The 20,983-nt window shown below is 45.0% G+C and overlaps 3 protein-coding genes across 5 annotated transcripts; 2 read left to right on the top strand and 1 right to left on the bottom strand.

The window, feature by feature from the left end:
* The first annotated feature begins 5,786 nt into the window (after positions 1–5,786).
* LOC133926145 (uncharacterized) lies at positions 5,787–10,744 on the top strand. Of its 2 annotated transcripts, XM_062371926.1 has the most exons (5): positions 5,787–6,013; positions 7,106–7,224; positions 8,250–9,092; positions 9,170–9,313; positions 9,971–10,744. In XM_062371926.1, the coding sequence occupies exons 1-5, from the start codon at positions 5,935–5,937 to the stop codon at positions 10,346–10,348; spliced, it is 1,563 nt and encodes a 520-aa protein (XP_062227910.1). In that variant the 5' UTR covers positions 5,787–5,934; the 3' UTR covers positions 10,349–10,744. The 2 variants fall into 2 exon arrangements, with proteins under 2 accessions (XP_062227910.1, XP_062227911.1); XM_062371927.1 differs by lacking the exons at positions 5,787–6,013; positions 7,106–7,224 and adding an exon at positions 7,237–8,159.
* Positions 10,745–12,198: 1,454 nt separating this feature from the next.
* Positions 12,199–15,494, top strand: LOC133926142 (protein DWARF AND LOW-TILLERING-like). The gene has a single exon (XM_062371923.1). The coding sequence runs from the start codon at positions 12,961–12,963 to the stop codon at positions 14,767–14,769; it is 1,809 nt and encodes a 602-aa protein (XP_062227907.1). The 5' UTR covers positions 12,199–12,960; the 3' UTR covers positions 14,770–15,494.
* Positions 15,495–17,138: 1,644 nt separating this feature from the next.
* LOC133926143 (nuclear speckle RNA-binding protein A-like) lies at positions 17,139–20,900 on the bottom strand. Of its 2 annotated transcripts, XM_062371924.1 has the most exons (7): positions 20,579–20,897; positions 19,562–19,683; positions 19,261–19,489; positions 19,069–19,130; positions 18,905–18,986; positions 17,503–17,638; positions 17,139–17,394 (listed from the first exon to the last, which is right to left on the bottom strand). In XM_062371924.1, exons 1-6 carry the CDS (start codon positions 20,757–20,759, stop codon positions 17,526–17,528), a joined length of 789 nt encoding a protein of 262 aa, XP_062227908.1. In that variant the 5' UTR covers positions 20,760–20,897; the 3' UTR covers positions 17,139–17,394; positions 17,503–17,525. The 2 variants fall into 2 exon arrangements, with proteins under 2 accessions (XP_062227908.1, XP_062227909.1); XM_062371925.1 differs by lacking the exons at positions 17,139–17,394; positions 17,503–17,638 and adding an exon at positions 18,187–18,528 and having other exon boundaries at positions 20,579–20,900.
* Between the last annotated feature and the right edge of the window lie 83 nt (positions 20,901–20,983).

The following is a 20,983-nucleotide window of genomic DNA, read 5'->3' as shown; positions in this document are numbered from 1 at the left end:
TGATCAACTCGAGCCACCTTCGCTGCCTCATATTCAAATCCGCCTGAGTGAAGATATATTTGAGACTTTTTGTGATCTGTGTAGATACGACATAAGTTGCCCATTAGGTAATATCGCCAGATCTTCAGAGCGTGCACCACTGCGGCAAGATCTAAGTCATGTGTTGGGTAATTCTCCTCGTGGCGCTTCAACTGGCAGGAGGCATAAGCGACAACTCTGCCCTCTTGTATAAGGACACATCCAAGGCCCATGCGAGAAGCATCGCAATAGATGTCGAAGCTCTTGCCTACATCAGGCTGAGAAAGAACGGGAGCCGTCGTGAGGAGTTTCTTCAAGGTCTGAAAAGCTAACTCACATTCACTTGACCACTCAAACACGTTGTGTTGCTTCAACAGCTCGGTAATTGGCTCGGCAATTCTGGAGAAATTTTCAATAAACCAGCGGTAGTAACCCGCAAGTCCAAGAAAACTCTGGATGTCGGTGATATTTCTGGGCTGAACCCAGTTAAGCACATCCTGCACCTTGCTCGGGTTAACTGCAATACCATTCTCTGACATGACATGACATGACGTAGGAAAGCAACCTCCTTGAGTCAAAACTCGCATTTGCTGAATTTGGCATAGAGTTGGTGATCTCGGAGTCAGCCAAGAACAACACGGAGGTGCTCAGAATGTTCTTCTTCAGTCTTGGAGTATATAAGAATGTAGTCGATGAAAACCACGACAAACTTATCTAGTTCCTCCATGAATACTGTATTTATTAAGTACATGAAGAACGCCGGGGCATTCATATAGCCCGTAGCGGATCGAGAAAGCTGTTTTTGGAATATCCTCCAGTCGGACCTTGATTTGATGATAACCCAATCTCAAGTCAATCTTCGAGAAAACTCGGGCACCGGTCAACTGATCAAACAGAATGTCGATCCTCAGGAGCGGATACTTGTTCTTGACAGTGACCGTATTCAGCGGGTGGTAATCAACACAGATCCGAAGAGATCCGTCTTTCTTCTTCACAAAGAGTGCTGAGCATCCCAAAGGTGAGGATCTCGGACAAATGAACCCCTTCTCTAGCAACTCCTTCAACTGCTTCTTCAGTTCCGCCAATTCATTTGGCGGCATCCTATAAGACCTTTTTGATACATGGGTCGTTCCAGGTACAAGATCAATAGAGAACTCCACAGAGCGGTCGGGTGGCTTCCTTGGCAGCTCATCTGGAAAGACATCCGGGAATTCACACACCACAAGAATGCTTAACAGATCCATGGTGGGGACAGCCTTCATGGCATGAAGACAAGAATTGACACCCTTAAGCTTCAAATGAACTCGAGTGCTGGATAGGCCATTAAGAGTGACGATCTGTCGAGCACAATCTATGACGACCTTGTTGTTGGTAAGCTAATTCATCCCCAGGATGGCGTCTATCCCTTTGGAGTTCATTACTAATAGATTTGCACCGAAGGGGTATCCTATTGATAACCAACGATGCACTAGGGACACACTGATTAATAAAAACCTTAACCCCAGGTGCACCTATGAGATAAGACGTAGGAGTGATGCTAACATCCAGCCCGTGATGCCGTGTATAACTCGTCGCTATGAAACAGTGGGAAGCACTAGAATAAAAAAAGAACAACTACTGGAATAATGACCGAATTAAAACTCATATTCAACGTACCCATCAGTACGTTGTCACCCTCGTGAACTACGTCAGCGGTGGTATGGTGCGCTCGGCCACGCTTGGGGACGTGGGTGGCCTAAGAAGATTGTGGTGCAGACTGAGCAGGTGGTGGCCTTGGATCGGTCACTACGGCTCCCGGCTTCGGATATGGGCAATCTTGAGCATAGTGGCCGACACGGCCGCAGTTGTAGCACGGGCTGCCGGGGCCACCTGTCACGCTCACTTGAGAGCCAACGGGTCTTGCAGACTGTCCCTGTGGAGTGGAGAAAGACAGGCGCCGCACCAGCCACATCGGGCTTGGAGCAGTCGGGGCCGTCACGTGAGATGGTGGAGGTTGACTCTCAGTGCGGGTGCGCTGAGAGCTCCCGTCCATGGAAGGCGACGAACCACTCTTGTATTTCTTCTCTTCTCGGTGGTTCTTGAGCTTAAACTCCACCATGAGGGACGTGCTCACCAACTTGTTGAAGTCGGTGAACTCGTGTGCGGACAACCGGTTCTGCATCTTCAATTCGAGTTGCGATCTTTTCCAAGCCTAAAGTGAACATGTTAGGGGTAGTCCAAGGGTACTGAAACTCACTCATCTACCAGCGACACGACTGTAGAACTCATTTTCGACTAAAACTCTATTTTTGCTCCAAAAAGCTTAAGAATGCTAAGAACTTCAAGAACTACTCGATTCTTCCACGGAAACAAAAATGGATTGGATAGATGAGTAGCTCATGAGCTATAGAATGCAATGGTAGCACATGCATACTTTGAATCCTCCACTTGAGCTCGGATTTTGAGAGAAAGGGAGAGGGAGCTTGAGTGGGAGAGTGAGAGGGCTGCTGAGTGAGGGCGTGGGGAGTGAGTGAGGAGAGAGAGGGAGCAGGTGGGGCTGCCCTATTTGGTGGTTGGGATGGTGGGGCCACTTGTAAGGCCCACATGATAAAGAAAGGAAGTATTTTCAATGCAATTTCTATTCTTTTCTCCTCCAATTTTCTTACTCTTATCCAAATGATTTTAAACGAATTGTTCTAATATGCCAAATAATTCCTCTCAAATTTAATTATGATGCTAATGATACATAATTAAGCTTAATCACGTGATTATGGAATTTAGGACATTGGATTGCATCTGTGTCTTTGTATTTTGCTATAATTTTTTTTGGCGGATTAGTAGGCAGTTCCATGATTTCACAACACGTTATCAGCATAAGAATGCTTCGTTAATCAGGTACGTTATGCAAACTAATTTAGGTTCTAATTAAAAGTTTTTTAATTATATCCATCGACAACGATGTCATGGCGCCAGCGCTACCGAATTGCCCCCGCTTCTTAGCCGACCAATCTCCATTGTGATTGAGGCCACCGCTGCGCCTCCTTCCAGTCGAGCCCAGCCGTGGCAGGCATGCCCACCATCTCCACCGGCCGCCCGCCACGGCAGGTGACGAGCTTCGTCGAGCCTGCCACCTTGAGCTCGCTGTGCCGCCCCGCCTCGGCTCCATGCCATCATCCACATGCCGACGTGCCACCTCGTGTTGTCGATCGCACGCCGATGTGCCACCTTGCACCATCACTGCCTTGGTCCCGAGCTATCGGTCACATGCTGACGCACCACTCCCGCGCCTTGCTTTGGCCTCGGGCCGCCATCGCATTGACCCTGCGACACAGTTGCTGACTCGGATCCGAGTGGGTGTACGGGGGAGGGGAGGGTCTCCTCGAGGGCCTGTGAGTTGGTCTGCCCTCTGAGCCGAGTCGGCTTGCCTCTCGAACCGCCCTCTACAGCCGGCCTGCCGAGCTGACCTTTGAGCCCATATAAAATCGGAAAAGGCCATAAATAAAGGAGGGAGACCTGATTGAATTAGATTTTGTGTAAAAGTCCTCCGACTTATGCAAAATTTTAAATTTGAAGTTATGCCCCTGGTTTCATAACTTCACATAAAGGACCTTGGTTTTAATATATTTATTGTTTTAGACTTTAAATATGTTTAAATAATATGCTTTAACATGCTTAATTTCTAGAAATTGTTTTTAAATGCTTTAATATATATTTTAGTTACCAGAAATTATTTTCTGCTTTATGTTCTGTATCGATAATGTTTGCTATGCATGTTGAAATAGTAGAAAATTCATGTTACTTCATCTAATTCTAGATTAACACCAAATCTGAACCTATTTATTTAAATAGGACTTGAGAACCCTCAGTGCCATATAATGCATTGCTATCACAATGATACAAATAGAACCTCGTTTTTATCATGGCTGTTTCCATGCGACCATGGCAATGGATCAATTACTCAAGCGCACCTCCACCGACAATACAGAATCTGTAAACTCTGATCGATGTGAAATTGTAAATGGAAACGCCAGTCATATGCATAGCCCCCTTGCGTGAGACTTCTGCCTTTATTTTTAGGATTCTGGCTTATCTTTTTAGAGGAAGAACTGTTGGCGTCTACTACGATCTAAGAGCCAACTTACATGACCATTTATTTATTTTACTTGCCTAAGGCCCCATTAGATTACAGATAAGCAAGACAAACAAATGGGCTCGAACGCCATTGGGCCGAATGACGCCATCCTTCTAGTTTTATCTGTTTCCTCCAAGGTAGGGATGGCAACAGGGCCAATCCCCGCGGGGAATGCTTTCCCATCTCCGTCCCCATTTAGCTATCGGGGGAAAGATTTCTCCCATCCTCATCCCCGCGGGGAATTTGCGGGGATCAGGTCCTCAATGAGAATATAAAATTGAATGATATTTGATTATTTTGATATATTAATAATATGTATGTTGTATAAATAAATAATTTATTGATGTATACGAGGGTAATTAATACAAGATTGATTAGATATCGTAGGTTAGATAAAAAAGAATAAGAGTAATTTATTATTTACTCTACGTAATATAATGTTTGTACATTTATATACTAAGAAAAATATGTATATATGTGATATCGGGGATATAGCGGGGAGCGGGGACGGGGAGCGCATTCCCGTCCCCGTCCCCATATAAGTTCGCGGGGGATAAAATCTCCCCATCCCCATCCCCTAATAGAGGAATTCCCCGCGGAGAATCGGGGATCGGGTCCCCATTGACATCCCTACTCCAAGGCCAGGCTGCTGGGCCGACCGATCAATTGCTACGGATCTGTCGGCCTGCAGACGCGTATCATCAAAATAGAGAGGTACGGGTTTATTTGTCAAAGTTTTTGAACAGTTTTTCGGTTGGAATCAAATTAGCTCTATTTAATAGTAGTTTCTAGTTTATTGTGTAGAATCTGTGAGAGTGATTTTTTAAATGAACTAGAAATCGGGGAGCTGAAAAAATAGTTTTTTTTTTAATTTACTTCTCGTATAGAATCATTTTCTTTATATAATTTATTCTAAAAATTACTTTCAATCACAGAATTTAAATTAAAGAAAGTTACCAAACAGTAAACCCCTACTATCATTTTTCAGAATGGGCCTTGTGCCGTTAGAATAATCGAAACCGGTCCTTTTACAGCTAGTGATGTCGTGTCAGAGAAACCCAGTCAAGCTGGCTTTTTTTTTGGCACGGCTGTTGCTCCGATCCGCACATGTACCTTCTTTTTTGAAACAAATATAAGGGTAAGAGTATATTTTGGATTGTGAGAATCTAGATTTTAGATTGTGTATGGTAAAAATTAATTTAAATAGATTATAAATTATGTTATAATTTAGATATGGATTGCTATAAGAGTATCGGTAACCGAGTTCTTTTCTCACACCCTATTCTATATTTGAGGAAAAAACGATAAAAATCGGTCTCCAACGGACCTCTATCCGACCCCTTTTATTTGAGGAACCCTCAAATCTCCTCGCTCACCCTCTATATCTAGGGACTCCTCATCCAACCCCTCATTTGGGAGAGAGGGGGGAGAGAGGAGAGATAAAATAGAGGTGATTCGAATATAGGGGGTCAAATATGAAGGGTCGGTTGAAACGCGTTGAGAAATAGGGGATAAAATTTGGATGAGGAGTCCCTAAATAAGAGGAATAGGAGATCAAATATGAGTAGTTGGTTGGAGGTGCTCTAATCTACTTTCAAAACTCGTTTATTTATTTATTTATATAATCTGATTGCCAGCACAACGTAGAATCCGAATCCAAACCAAACATAACCTAAGGATTGCAGCGCCCCCCACCCTCTCTACCGCAGTCGAGAGCCGCCGCCTATCTGCCCCACACTTCCGCCTTCCATCGATCGTCTCGTCTACTCGGCTGCCTGGGCATCGCACGTCGTCCTCTCAAGCCCATGATGAGCAGCTCTGGGGATCCAAAGAGAAAAGCCATGTGCCGGTCGGTGTGGCTCCGGCGGCAGCGAGCCAAAACGAGTTTGTGCCTCTGCCACCCTGTTCTTCGCTTCCCTGACATCTGGCTTGCTTATAGGCTCGGATGACATCGTTGTGTTTACAAGATTGCGATTTTATTACTGTTTAGGGTTTGCCTCCGTCGTCGTTTTGTTCGTTGATGAGGAAAGCTAATTTGCTTTCGGATTGGGACTGGCTGTTGGTTGGAACAGGATTAAGTGGAGCATATAATTATTATTCTGCTGTAGATCTGTAGACGAATAAAAAGATTGCTCTGGTGTAGATCTTGATTTGTGCGCTAGTTTTAATTTACTGTCCACTTATAAATTTAGTTTGTTGGTGCATATAAAGTTTAATCTTTTTGGCTTGCTTAAACTGTAGAAAAGAGTTCATCCACGTCTATTGCGATCCGTGAGAGATCTGTTTCCTATGCTGCTTGTGTGATCACCTCCAAAATATTTTAAATAAAAAGAATTTCTTTTAACGCTAAAGAGCATTCATACATGTCTGGTCTAGATCTGTAGACGAATAAAAAAAAGATTGTTCTGGCATAGATCTTGATTTGTATTCTAGGCTTAATTTGTTTGCCCGCATGTAAATTTATTTGTTGGTGTGTATAAAGATTGATCCTTTCGGCTTTCCAAAACTAGAGAAGAGAGTGCACGCATGTCTAGTGCAATATGTGAGAGTTCTGTTTCCTATGGTTCTTGCCTTTAAAGAAAAAAAAAATCACGCTAAAGAGCTTTCATACATGTCTGGTCTAGATCAGTAGACGAATAAAAAGATTGTTCTGGCATAGATCTTGATTTATGGGCTAGGTTTAATTTGTTTGCCTGCATATAAATTTAGTTTGTTGGTGTGTATAAAGATTGTTCCTTTTGGCTCTTTAAAACTAGAGAAGAGAGTTAACACATGTCTACTGCAATACGTGGAAATTCTGTTTCCTATGCTACTTGTATGTTCACCTCCAAAATAAACTTTTGAATAAATCTTGTTTCATGCTAAAAAACTTTCAGCTTTTTGTTTCCGATTGGTACTGCTTGATGTAAAACTTGGGTCATTTGAGAAAGTTAATTGCTTATATCTGTTTACTTTTGTGATATCATTGTATTTTAGAACACCATGGATCGTGGGTTTCATTACCTAGAACAAAGGGTCCACGTTGCCAACAAGGTGATATTTCAGATGTTGCCAAAAACACTGTGCCAGTACTCGAGCTTGATAAATTTCCGGAGGTATGAGATTACTGATACTGAAATAATGCAATTGCATGTAAAAGTTTGTCAGTGCCGTTTGCACAGGACTCATAACTGCTCATCAAAGTTTATCAACAAGTAACAAGTACTCTCTCCAATATAAAATGTAAAGCCTTTCTAGACTTGGGCACAAGAATTAAGGGTGTCATGTACCTATGTAGATGTCCCTGAACCCAAGCAGTCTGGCCTCGCCGGAAGGCGGCAGCCGCACCACAAGGGCAAAGATAGAAGGAGATACTGGGAAGATAGATTGATATATTTCTTGCTTGTCTTCCAAATACATGATGTATGCCCCTTATATAGACTCCTAACAACTAGATGATGATCATATCCTGAATCATTATCTCTAACTAACCCTTATCTCTAATTAACCTTTACTTAACCTCTAAGTAACATGTAGCCGGTCCTAAGGCTGTTGCGGCTGGCCACCTTATTGGGCTGCACTGGGCCCATTCATACTGCCCATGACAAGGGACTGTTGGAGAAATGTCCTTGTAAACCTTCAGTAATTGACCCTTTAGTGATTAATGAAGAGTGGGTGGTAGTCATGGGACTTGAAAATGGAGGAAGAGCTCATTTACTAATGCAATTATGTAAGGGTAAAATGGGTAAGAAGGATGGGTAATGACTTATATTTGGTGATTTTTTTGTTTTGATTGTGTACATTGCACATGATGCTTCTTGGGTGCATTCATGCTCTCTGCCTTGTGCCCTGCGAATTTCTAAAAAATTCTTCCTAAATTACATCTTTCACCTTTGACTGCTTTGGATTATGTAATAATTAATCAATAAAAGCTACTAATAACATGTGCCAAGGCAAAAGGGAATCCACTAACGGCATTATAAGTCCCATGGATATCCTTGCTTTATCTGTCATGCATTATCATGCAATGCAAAGTACGTGTGCTAACAAGGTATATTTATATCTCTATTGTTTAATCCAATTGAAGTCGACTCAGCCACTAAAATAGAAATGTTGAACTTTTTAACCATTATTTTTGCAGGATGTCTTGCACCATATACATTCCCTTGTGCCACTACGAGATGCTGCCCGTGCTGCCTGTGTTTCTCGTAGTTTTTTACGCTCATGGAGACGCTTTCCTAACCTTACATTCAGTTGGGAAACATTGGGGTTGCATATGAATGAGGGCGAAAGGGCAATGAAACTTCGGAACATAATCCACCATATTCTTGAAAACCACTGTGGCACTGGGGTGAAGACAGTTAAGTTTCTAGTTCGCCCTTGCCTTAATGCCATCACGGCCAACGATCTTGACATTTGGCTTGAAGCTGCTGTTAAATCTGGAATCGAAGAACTTGCTGTGGACCTTCCTCAAGATCACGGTCTAGAGTACAGCTTTTCATGTTTGCTTTTATCTTGCGCTGCAAGATCACTTCAGTCTTTCTCTCTCTCATATTGTGCTTTTCATCCGACACTAATAATTGGCTGCTTGAAAAACTTGAGAAGTGTGTGTCTGAGACTTGTCCACATTACTGAGGAGGAACTAGGATGCTTTTTCTCCTGTACAATTTCCTTGGAGAAGTTGGAAGTTTCCCAGTGCAATGAAATCACTTTATTGAAGATACCTTCTCATCTGCAGCAGCTTAGTATCCTGCGGGTGTTTCTATGCAGAAGGCTACAGATGATACAAATCTATGCTCCGAAGGTCACTACTTTTTCGTTCGGAGGGCCCCCGACGAGAATATCGATCCGCAACTCGCCTCAACTGAAGACAATGGCTATGGATGGTCTTTGTTACTCTCGCATGTTCGAGTTTGCTCTGACCAGGATTAATCATTCCATCGCGTCGAATCTTCAAACCCTTATCCTGTCCTCATCATCGGAGGTCTCTGTTGATTTATATATAGTAATCTATTTATTTCAAACTTCAAATTGTTAACTAACCTTAGCATCTCTTTTCAGGCCACCAATATGCCAGCGTCATCTGCCAAATTCCTCCACCTCAGGCACTTGAAAATTTGCTGTTGTGGCTTCCTGAGGATTGATTTTTTTTCTCTGATTTCTTTTCTCAAAGCTTCTCCTGCACTGGAAACTTTCTTCTTATCGGTAAGCATGGCCACTTCTCAGAGCTACAGACCCTAAAACTTTTAGGATCGGTTTGGACACAAAGTTCTTTTTGGCGTTTTGGAAAAATACAATGGTTTTGCAAAATACTTTGGTTTTGGAAAGCTACAAGATGTTTGGATGCAACAAATCTTGTAGTTTTGAAAACCATGGTGTTGCTAAATCTGTAGTCCTTTTTTAGGAACTTAGTCAGGAACTTTTTTCTCTGACCTCTTTTTTCAAAACCGTGATTTTGCATGTTTCTAGTCTCTAAAACTACAGTTTCTTGATACTGCGACTTCTTAAAACTACGACATCCAAATAGGTCCTTAACTATCTGTAAAGTGTCTCGCATGGACTTTTATTCAGTTCATGATACTTATCAGTAAAGTGTCTCACATAGACTTTTATTTCTCATAAGAAAATCAATAGTTAGTATTCTGCAAAGGACACTACTAAGTAAACATGGATGATATGCATTTCCATGCCAAACACAACCATTTGCTGTAGGTCTTAATATCTTTTTGTGCAGGGCAATTCATGGATAATATTTTTCAGTATCTGGGTGTAGTTTTTTATTCTGCTAGTTAACTATGGCGTGTCTACTTCAAAAACATTTGGCTGTTGGTTGATAGTGACACCAATATTGATCTTGTGCAGGCAGGTAAACCTTTTGATCTAAGGCAGGACTCAATTCTTGAAGATTCCAATGCAGATTCATCACATCTAAGGCGGATTCCAGAATTCCACCATGACAACCTCAAGAAAGTGTCCATCACTGGATTCTGCTCTGCAAAGAGCTTGATTGAGCTAACATGTCAAATTCTTGAGAATTCGTCGTCTCTACAGTGCCTTGTGCTCGACACTACCAATGGCTATAATAATACAGGCATATGTGGATATATGGAGAAGAAAGCTGTCATGGAAGCCCTCAGAGGTGTTGAGGCTATCAAAAAATATGTGAATGGCAAAATTCCCTCGGGTGTTAAATTTGTGGTTTTGGAGCCCTGCGACCGGTGCCATATTCCCAAACTTTAGATTGTGCGAGAAAGTATTACGTGTACAAGACTATATTGGTGGACATGGGCACAAACTTATTCTAATCCATTGGATCTAATTTGAATGGACAAAGTGGGGGGTGGGATTACCTCGTCCCACTTGGGCTGGCTTAGCCCCAGTTTGGCTTAATAAAAGGATTCATAAATAGGATGAGGCTATTCTCACCACTTGAACCATTAAATTAGATCTGGACTGATTGAGGTTGTGCACATGTTCATCAATATAGTCATGTGCATATGATATTTCCTCGATATGTAATGTAACGTGGCAAATTGACAGGAAGGGCAATTTACATGGTTGCAGCCCTGAATGAAAGATCGATCAGGGCGTTATACAAATTAACGATGTGTTATGCGTTTGATCGATTGCCTTGCAGTTTCATCTCGTTCTGTGTGTAGTAGGCCATTATTCTCGCTTCAATTCAATGTCCACTTGCACTTGGAAGGCAACTTGTTCGGACTGCTTTTCCTCTCCCCGAAAATTCTTATGGTGCGAAACTTTATAAGATGATTCTCCAGTCTGCCAGCGTCGACAACTCGCTAAGCCCAGCATCGATTGGCGCATCCTTTCCCTTTTTGGATAGGTTTTCTTTTCTCCAGCTGAGCGTGCTTATCATTTCAGGGATAGCGGGTCAGCGGGGGTGATTAACGGGCGGGACACTCTAAATTCCACTTTCAACTTTCAGATTAAAAAAACATTTTTTCAGTCCTCTTTCATGTGGATTCTGAATTTTATTGAACGGTTTGCTGAAAGTATTAAATTGAAAAAAAGGGAGGGGAGTTAATTAGTAGTAATAAAGGGAGGGGAGTTAATTAGCAGTAATTAAATATCTGCTTTCAATCAGTTTTCAATAAATTGTCAAATTGAATTTTTTTAATTAATAGTGATGTGCATCGGTTTAATTAGTTTTCTAATACAATCCATTAAAATAATGATGCACACATGAACTCCTACCCTGCTAGCCTGTACAGCATGTAAATTTATTTTTTTGGAGAAAAACTATGGCGGACCATATAAATGGGGGATGAAGTTCTACATCCAGAATTTGTGAAACATGGTATAGAGTGAGGGTACAAACAAACGCCTACACTATTTCAGTAAATAATGTAAAGAAAGCATTCCAACATAGTGATCCTAAATTGACTTTTCTAAATGATGAAGCGAAACATGTAAAACACCTGAGAGAAACCGAATTCTTAGATTCCCACAATATAACGGGAGGATTTAAAAAAAAACTATAGTAAAAAACTATCTGTATATTCCAATTCCAGATTATAAAAACTAAAAATCACGCTCCAAAAACTGGATATGTTAGCAAAATGTTCAAACATAAAGAGCTACTGTTGACACTTAACGGAGCTGTACCAGCCACGTAATATTCCAACTGGCTTCCGTAAATGCCAACTCAATACTGGAGTAGCTCTTTTAAAGCAGCCCGAGCATTGAGGAGAAGACGCACGGGACACGCGTGCTTGTCTCGTCTCCGTCCTGCAGCATCAGCGGACACGGTGGCCTCTGCGCGTATTGTATCGCAGCCAGCCGTGCCGACCAAGTCATCGCCCCACGCCATTACTGCTGCCACGTGGGCCTCACGTGTCAACGAGGGCCACGTGTGCGGCGTCGGGGAGCCCAACGGTAACGAGGACGGAGGGCGAGGTCACGTGGCGCGCACCTGACTCCCCCGCCCCGGGCAACGGTCGCATGGCGCCCCCAACGGTCACATCCCGGACCACCCGACGCGTCCGCCGTCCAGTCCCGATCCGACGGCGCCTGGCGATTCGCGCTGGCCGAACCGTTGTTTTCCTCCCTGGCCCCTTCCCTCACACCAGAGGGAGAGAGCGAGAGGAGAGCAGAGAGAGACGACAGAACCGCAGAGAGAGAGAGGAGTGCTCATGGTGAGGCAAGAGGAGCAGTAGTAGGAGCAGTAGGATCCATTAGGGAACAGGAACACACACCACATCTCCATCGCCATCGCCATTGCATTGCATTTCATCCAAGGCTGCATCATCTTTACTAGTCAGATGTCCTCTTAGCGTCGTCCCCTGTTCCTTGGTTTCTTTCAAGTATCTTCTTTTTTTGGCTTCTTTTCTTGGAGCAATGGAGGTGTTGGGGCTTTCCTCTTGCCGCTCGCTAGGTTCCGCCGCCGTGCGGGCTCTGCAGAGGGTGAGCCGCCCCGGCATGCTCTCCATTGTCCAGTCTTTCTAGATGTTTTAGGCCATTTCTTCCTATATATTTTTTCATTCTTTTGTAAACCCTATTCTTTCCTGCATATACAGCATAACATACACATAGCCACCTCATAGACATTAAATTCTTTTTTCCTCTTTTTTTTACCCAAAGGGAACTGACCAAATTATTTCCAAGAAACAAGATCCTCTGTTTTTATCTCCTCTTTCTTTTGTAAATCGATTCCTATACAGTTCACCTCACAAAGATCTCGAGCGGTAGCCAGATAGCAGAGAGAAACAGAGTTTGAGGGTGAGAGGGAGAGGGAGAGAAAACAGAGTGAGGAGTGAATCAACAGAGAGGAGGAAGACGAAGATGAAGGCACAGAGTAGGAGGTCTCTTCTACACTCGTCGCATTCTCCGGGATGTTGGCTGGTTGCTCCTTCTCGTCTTCGAGGCATCAGATGAGCACAGCGCAGCGCTTCGACGTCCTCCCCTGCGGCTTCTCCAAACGGGGCAACCGTGGCGACGGCAGCGCCGCCCCGCGCGTGGCTGGCGACGCCAGGAGCGGCGGCCCCACCTGTTCCTTCCGTGCTCACCCAGCGCCGCCGGTAACCCAGGCGGTGTCCTGGGGCGCCAATCCGGAGCCCGGCGGCAATGGCACCGGTGTCTGGGAGAGGAGCAGAGCTGTTAAGCGGGCCCACGAGGAGGACGCCGTTGAGGAGTATGGCGGCCCCATTGTTCGCGCCAAGCGGACGAGAATGGGCGGCGGAGATGAGGTATGGTTCCATCAATCCATTGCAGGGACAGTGCAAGCAGCTGGGACAGGTGAAGGAGAAGAAGCTGAGGAAGAGAAGGTCTTCTTGGTGCCGAGCGCCGCGGCGTTCCCCCACGGCATGGCGGCCGCGGGGCCATCGCTGGCCTCGGCCAAGAAGGAGGAGTTCAGCAAGTCGCCGTCCAACTCGCCATCCTCATCGGGCGGCACGGACGGCGGCTCTTCGGCGGTGCCGCCGCCCGAGGTCCACGCACGAGAGGCGATGGAGCTCGTGGGTGCGCTCACCGCGTGCGCCGACTCCCTCGTCGCCTGCAACCAAGACGCTGCGAACTGCTACCTGGCGCATCTCGGTGAGATGGCCTCGCCGGCGGGGCCCACGCCGATGCACCGCGTGGCCGCCTACTTCGCAGAAGCGCTCGCACTCCGCGTGGTGCGCATGTGGCCGCACGTGTTCGACGTTACCCCGCCACGGGAGCTCACCGACGGCGCCGTCAGCGACGATGATGCCACGGCGCTGCGGATACTCAACGCCATCACCCCGATCCCGCGGTTCCTGCATTTCACTCTCAACGAGAGGCTGCTTCGCGCGTTCGACGGCCACGATCGCGTGCACGTCATCGACTTCGACATCAAGCAGGGGCTCCAATGGCCGGGCCTGCTCCAGAGCCTCGCCGCTCGCGCGAACCCCCCGGCGCACGTGCGGATCACTGGCGTCGGCGAGTCCAGGCAGGAGCTGCAAGAGACTGGCGGGCGGCTAGGGCACTTGGCCGCCGCGCTCGGTCTCGCGTTCGAGTTCCATGCCGTGGTGGACCGGCTCGAGGACGTTCGCCTGTGGATGCTCCACGTCAAGCGCGGCGAGTGCATCGCCGTGAACTGCGTCCTCGCAGCGCACCGCCTGCTCCGCGACGAGACTGGCGCTGCGCTCGCCGACTTCCTCGGGCTCGCGCGCAGCACGGGCGCCGCCATCCTCCTCCTGGGCGAGCACGAGGACGCTCTCAACTCCGGGCGGTGGGAGGCGCGCTTCGCGCGTTCGCTGCGGTACTACGCCGCGGCGTTCGATGCGGTGGACGCGGCCGGGCTGGCGGACGCGAGCCCGGCGAGGGCCAAAGCGGAGGAGATGTTCGCGCGGGAGATCCGCAACGCGGTGGCGTTCGAAGGCGCGGACCGTTTCGAGCGGCACGAGACCTTCGCAGGCTGGCGGCGGCTCATGGAGGACGGCGGCTTCAAGAACGCCGGCATCGGCGACCGGGAGGCGATGCAGGGGCGCATGATCGCGAGGATGTTCGCGCCTGGCAACTACAGCGTGCAGGCGCAGGGCGACAGCGAGGGGCTCACGCTCCGGTGGCTGGACCAGGTGATGTACACCGTGTCCGCGTGGACGCCGGCGAGCGACGGCGCAGGAGGCAGTACGGTGTCTGCGTCTGCATCCACCACAGCATCCCATTCTCAGCAAAGCTGAATGGAGGAGGATAAGTGAAGAACAAAGAACAGGATTTTTCAGTGGTTCTTTTGCTGTTACTTGATGATTCATTAGTTCATAATACAGTCTGACAATTCTTTTATACAGTCATCAGAAAAAGAACAAAAAAAAAAGAAAGGAGAAATAAAGATTTGTAGCTTTTGTTTTATAGTTGATAGGATGAAAGGTTCAGTTGTTAGTAGTTGGTAATTCTTTATTCTTTTGGCTGTTGAGTAGAATACCCCTGCATAATTAGATGCATGTTATTTAGAAGCAAAGGAGTTGTATCCAGTTGTTATTATACATTACATTACATGCTATTTCTTTCGTCATATTTGTTTGGATATGCGTAAGTGTAGCTTGTAATCTCTGTGCAGAGTCAAAATGAAATGAATCAAATGCTATTTCATCTTCCATGCTGAAGCTTGACTGTCCGAATATGGTATCCGAATTTTTCAGTTGTCCTCAGAAAAATGATGTGTGCTTGCTGCTCTATTTCATCTTCCATGCTGAAGCTTGACTGTCCGAATATGGTATCCGAATTTTTCAGTTGTCCTCAGAAAAATGATGTGTGCTTGCTGCTCTATTTCATCTGTCATGCTTAAGCCTAAGTGTAGCTCTATTTAATCTTTATTGCTGACTGCCAGAATATGGTATATGTATTTTTTCAGATTAGATATTCTGATGTCCCTCTATGTTTGAGTGAATTGGAAGGTATTATGATCTGGGTCTTGAATTGTGTGTGTTGTCTGATCCATTATATTTAAGAATAATTTCTAATAAATCTTAAAGTCTTAAGATATGAAGAAAGAATGCAGTTCTTTAGTTCTATTTTGTTAGTAAAAGTGGAGAAAAACTAACTTAAAAAAGTATCATTGGCTCCATTAGCTCATATGGATGGGAGAACTAGGAACATGCGCGCACTTTTATTTGTCTTGCAATGTTAAAGCCGGGGCAAATGATGCATAACACCTACGTGAATGACCTATCGAAATAAATCCACATTTTTCTTTTGCAATTTTTTTTTTTTTGCTGCATAGGAAAGTAGTTAACGTGGTAACGAGATACAGAGACCACGTCGGTTAAAAGTTCCATGTGACATGTATCAATCACACAGCTCTGTATATACATACTGACCGTCACCACAAAGTAACATACGAGTTAGGGTTTTTACCTCTATCTCTCTACTGTGCTGTCATAGATAGACTATTTCATCCTGTTGCGCTGGGGTTCACTAGTCATTGAGAGAGCATATCTTTAGAATCCATCGTCCTTGAAATCCTGCACCAAGAGATAATGAATAATGTTTTTAAGAAGCATTCGACATGACTATTTGTAATCTACTTCCTCTATGTCCTCTTCCATCGTCTACTTCATCATCATTACGAGAGCTTCTAAATATATCCCTTATTACCGATCGTCACGTTCACTGTAATTAGATCTTATTTCCTCATTATCGTCATGCTTATTTTATATATAGATAGGCACACACATGAGTGAAAACGGCCCCGAGAGGTCGAGACGGCTCGGTGTGGCCAATACCTCTGGATGCGAAAAAAAACATGTGTTATAGGCCATAGAACAAGTAAGACGATTGAAACTAGCCTGTAGAGGCCGAGATAGCCAGGTAAGCTGTCTTTTGAATGCCTAATAGCATGTGCTATAGGTCACGAAACGACCAAGACGGTTGAAAACATCCTCAGAAGGCCGAGACAGCCTGAGTGTGGCCTGTTTGTTTTTTCTTTTCTGATTTCTATAATAAAATTATAAATTATATTTGTGATAATGTTAATAAAGATGAGACTAATATTTAGCACTTTGGTTATATCATATAAAATTTGGTTATATATGTCGGCGCAGAGAACGACTCGAGGAATTGGGCTGTGATCGGGTCTGGTTGCACCAAGCTGTAGACGCTATCCCTGTTCGGACGTGGTTCACAATGGCGTCCGGACGCTTTTTTGACTTTGCGTCCTTCCCAATTTTATAAAAGAAATTATTAATTACTACTTTTAAAATTACGGATTTATTCATTATTAAAAATAAAAAGCGGCGATTTCTGCCTCGGCTTGCGTTCCTATCGACTCCTAGCTTGTCTGCTTTTTTTTTTTTGGTAGCATAAGTCAAGCATAAATTGAAGTGAAGAAATGAAAAGGCGGTATCCAATCGAACAACACACCAATCAGCAACAAATCCAACGGCCACAAATATCATATGGCACCTACGGGAAAGAAAGCAGGTGCGACTATTGACTTGCTTGTGCAACTCACAGTTCAGACAACTTCTTGTCTGAAAGAAGCAGTGTGTGTGACAGGGACTTGTGAAAAAACCAAGAAACTATTTGTGCATATAAATACACACGAAACACAAACCAAAAAACTTTTATGGATAGAGAACTATGCAAGTTTTCAAATGTATGAACCAGGTCAAAATACGAGATACAAATAAGCATATTACAAACATGTTTAGCTGATTCATTCAGTCAGGAACCATCTAACAAGAACAAGGTAGCAAGGCTGGAACGGCTCAAGGCACAGAGCTACCGATCCTATTTCTATGGGGAAATATGTCTGGAACGACAATCAAACTATTATCATCTCCGGTAGGTATTCGATGCGATCAGGCCTACAAAACGGTGACACAGAAACAATCGATTAATGTTATCGTCGCATCAAAATTTTGAACTCATGGTCAACTCAACGAACGTGTAGAGTGAGTAATTTTGTGGATCACCTGGCAGAAGCAACGGCAAGAACTTAACGCCTAATACGAGGGCCACCAGGTCCTGAATTCCCCCTAGGACCCGTAAAACGAGCAAACTGCAGCCGCAAGTTAGGTGAATTGCGATCATGCTCATCAAACTTATAGCCTGCAAAATCAACCGTGGAGCTTTATGACTGACAACGTATCAAAGCTGCATCTATACATTAGGTTATAGACGGAAAACGAATTAACGAACTGCCCACCACACATAGGGAAAACACTCTGGTCGACATATTCTTGCAAGAAGCCACATTGAACTAACTCCTAGCAGGTAGATAGATTGCATTGATAATCTTGCTACAAATGTTGGTAACAAAAGCCTAGAGAAATCATGGACATTGACCCCTTTTATACGATAGTGGCTGCCCATCAGCCACCTCTCTGGATAAGATAGGGTGGGAAACATCACCAAGTGGATCGCCGCGACGCTCATAATCATATTATGGTGTAATAAGTAATATATAGCATACTAAATTGGCAGTCAGACAAAGGACAGATTACTACTTTACTAGTAAAGGCACCGGTGAACAGCAAATGTCCCCATAATTTTCTGCTGTAGTGTGTTTCAGAGAACACGCCTAGTCCCTAGTCAGCACAATACGACCTTGGGAAGTATTATCACATGAACGTCATTTTACCAAATCAAGAGGCATAAGCACCAATTGACTGACCATATGGACCAAGATTTACTGAATTTTAGTGCAGTACTATACAGACAAGATTTACATAACTTGCTTTTGATTGGTTGGCCAATACTTTGACACCAAACTAATGGATATCTAATTCACCTGAAAGAATTGTATCCCACAAACAGACTTGAGGTGTTTTTGGCCATCCCCATATATGTCTATGTGGATCTTGAAGCCTAAAGTAGCACTGGAAAGAAATAAAACAAGAAAGAAAGAAAGAAACAGCTACTCCCTCCATTCTCTTTTACTTGTCATTTGGACATCAATAGTCCACAATACACACCTTTGGCATTATTTTTCTAATCCTCTGCTAGAAAAAAATAATAAAATGTAATCTCATGAAAATACATGTGAAGATGAATGTACCAACATCATTGCCGTGTAGCAAATCAAAATATTGATATGAATAGTGGTGGTCAAGGATTTAAAGGTTGACAACGCGCTTTCTAAGACGACAAGTAAAAGAGAAAGTAGATTTCAGTTCAAAACAATACAAGACAACTTGAGGCATTAATGGGAAATGGATGCTAGTAAGATCAATACCCAAACGCGGTGTAGTCAAGGTTTTCAACATGGAAGAACAAGAAAATTGGTATATGAATAAATGCAACCAAAATTGTTTAGGAAGTAAATCTGACAAATGACTTAGTGTCGACTGAACATGGTTCAGAAAGTAAGCTCACCTTGCAAAGCATCCATGGCAATAGCAGCTTGAGTAGCATCAGCGAAATCAACAAAACAGAGGACAATTGGGTCACCACCAGGCTGCCAATAGCAAAGGAGTCAGAAGGATAAATGGAAATCAAACAAGGGACAAGGGTTGACAAAAATCAAATAGTTCACTTACATGTTTCGGTTCTTTGTTTACAAGCCTCACCTCACGAAAGCCAACAAACGGTCGGAAGATATCTGGGGGAAAAGTGAAGGACTAACTAAAAGCTGGAAGTGTATCATGCATGAACATTGAACGCACCCGCAGTTTATGCAAATAGCTGTTTAGGAAAAGAGAGTGGCAGAAAAGTTATAGATTTAAGGATACGTGAAACTTCTCGACGTGTACAGCCAGTAGGAATGCCTTCAATATATAAGGTATTTGAGGCATCAGGTGGAAGGGGAGGCTCTGGCATTCCACCACCATAACCAATATTTCTGCTATCCATACCCCTAGCAGCCATCATTGGACGATCATCAACTGGGTAGCCAGCATTGCCTCCCACAGCAGGCCTCATAGGTTCTCCAGCAGGTCCAGCACCATAGGATTGGATTTGCTGAAGTTCAATAGAAGTGTTAGCTGACTCTGTGTTTGGAAGATGATTATGCAACAAACCAACAATTGATACCCCAGTACGCAGAAAACGTTCATAGGACGCATTAAGAGCCTCGGTATCTCTGGCAGCACGATACCCTGCCCTTTCTTCATCACGAGGATAATAGCCAGTCATGTCAGGTGCGCCGGGTACATCTATGCAGTGAAAAAAATAGCGGTAAATATAGAGTTCAAGCCATACTATTGCCCAGATTTTCGTGGAACGCTTATATGCAGCTAAGGAATTAATGACAATGATGTCTCAAGCTGTCCGTGCCACAACCTAGTCTTATACGTTAGCCTTATTTCGATTACAATGTGACAAAAAGTCTTAGACATTAGATACACAGAGCCAGTGTGACACAGGAGAACTTTGGTGAAAATATTACTATGGCTTTAGTCTCTAGATCCCTTAGTGTTGCAGTTCGATTCGACCTACTTAAGCATAATTAATCAATCAAAGTGACCATAGAGTTTTCTCTCGCAGCTTGCACGATTCTAAAATTTGCGCACTGCATCCTAGATCGTTGAACAACTAAACTAAAGATACACGTCAGTGGGTTTTAGGTGTCATCCTAAATCGGAAAGAAGTGCGGAAAATCCAGCACTTGCCATGAGCACCGCAGCACCATTAAAGTGATCGTGACTGATCGTGCAATTAGCCATGTGACTCCACTCCAGCAGTTCAGTGGTAACGAATTCAACACTGAAACCTGAAGTTCCCTGCTTCCGGCAGAAAGCCGACACAGACGGCATCCGTTGTCCGCATCAGCGTGCACATCTCTGACCACCGAAGCAGCTCGAACGAAAACAATGAAAGTAAGAGGTAGGTATTCTCGCGCGATCCCAGCCCCATCATAAGCCAGGCGGGCGAAAGCAAACAGAACCGCGCATCACAAAGCTGGTGCAGCGCGCACGAGACGCTAAAGCCGTGAACACCGGGAGCCCACTACGCCACGAACAGATCGAGCGGGCAGGCCAACAAGTCAACAGCGTAAACGACGCACGGATCAGATCGAGGGTGGGTGGGGGGGGACAGGGGCTGACGAACCTGAGAAGTCGGCGGGACGGGGGCGCTTCATGGGCTGCTGCCCCCCGGCGGCCGCCATCTGCGGGGCGCCGCCGGGAGCGCCCGGGTGCGCCCCTGCTGGGGCGCCGCCTGCCCCAGCAGAGGGAGGCAACGGTTGCTGGCGCGGGTCGGCAGCCGCGTACCTCCAGTACGCGTCGGCCATCGCGGTTGGTCGGGGACTCGAGGAAGGTTCTAGGCTCTCCTCTCCGGGAAGGGTGGCGGGCGGGTGAGGCTGCGAGGGAGTGGAGCGGTGGAGGTGAGGGGTGGAGACGGGAATGACTCCTGGGAGAGGACGGGGGAATCGTGCTACCCTTTTGCGCCTTCTGGATAGGAGGATTACGCCAACGGCTTTGTGACACGTAAAAGGTGTGGACGGGCCCGATTCGC

The sequence above is a fragment of the Phragmites australis genome, chromosome 8, assembly GCF_958298935.1.
Source record: "Phragmites australis chromosome 8, lpPhrAust1.1, whole genome shotgun sequence".
Lineage (NCBI taxonomy): Eukaryota > Viridiplantae > Streptophyta > Magnoliopsida > Poales > Poaceae > Phragmites > Phragmites australis.
Note: the sequence above shows the minus strand (reverse complement) of the source record. Positions and strands in the feature narration are given on the sequence as shown.

What these genes read in the sequence shown, in the direction of transcription:
- LOC133926142 (XM_062371923.1), top strand. Translation starts at nt 12,961, where the DNA reads ATGTTGGCTGGTTGCTCCTTCTCGTCTTCGAGGCATCAGATGAGCACA.
- LOC133926145 (XM_062371926.1), top strand. Translation starts at nt 5,935, where the DNA reads ATGATGAGCAGCTCTGGGGATCCAAAGAGAAAAGCCATGTGCCGGTCG. An exon ending in AGCTTGATAAATTTCCGGAG is followed by an intron (nt 7,225 to 8,249) that starts GTATGAGATTAC and finishes TTATTTTTGCAG; the next exon opens with GATGTCTTGCACCATATACA. An exon ending in TGGAAACTTTCTTCTTATCG is followed by an intron (nt 9,314 to 9,970) that starts GTAAGCATGGCC and finishes GATCTTGTGCAG; the next exon opens with GCAGGTAAACCTTTTGATCT.
- LOC133926143 (XM_062371924.1), bottom strand. Translation starts at nt 20,759, where the DNA reads ATGGCCGACGCGTACTGGAGGTACGCGGCTGCCGACCCGCGCCAGCAA. An exon ending in TAAACAAAGAACCGAAACAT is followed by an intron (nt 18,987 to 19,068) that starts GTAAGTGAACTA and finishes TGCTATTGGCAG; the next exon opens with CCTGGTGGTGACCCAATTGT. An exon ending in TGCCATGGATGCTTTGCAAG is followed by an intron (nt 17,639 to 18,904) that starts GTGAGCTTACTT and finishes TTGATTTTGCAG; the next exon opens with GCTATAAGTTTGATGAGCAT.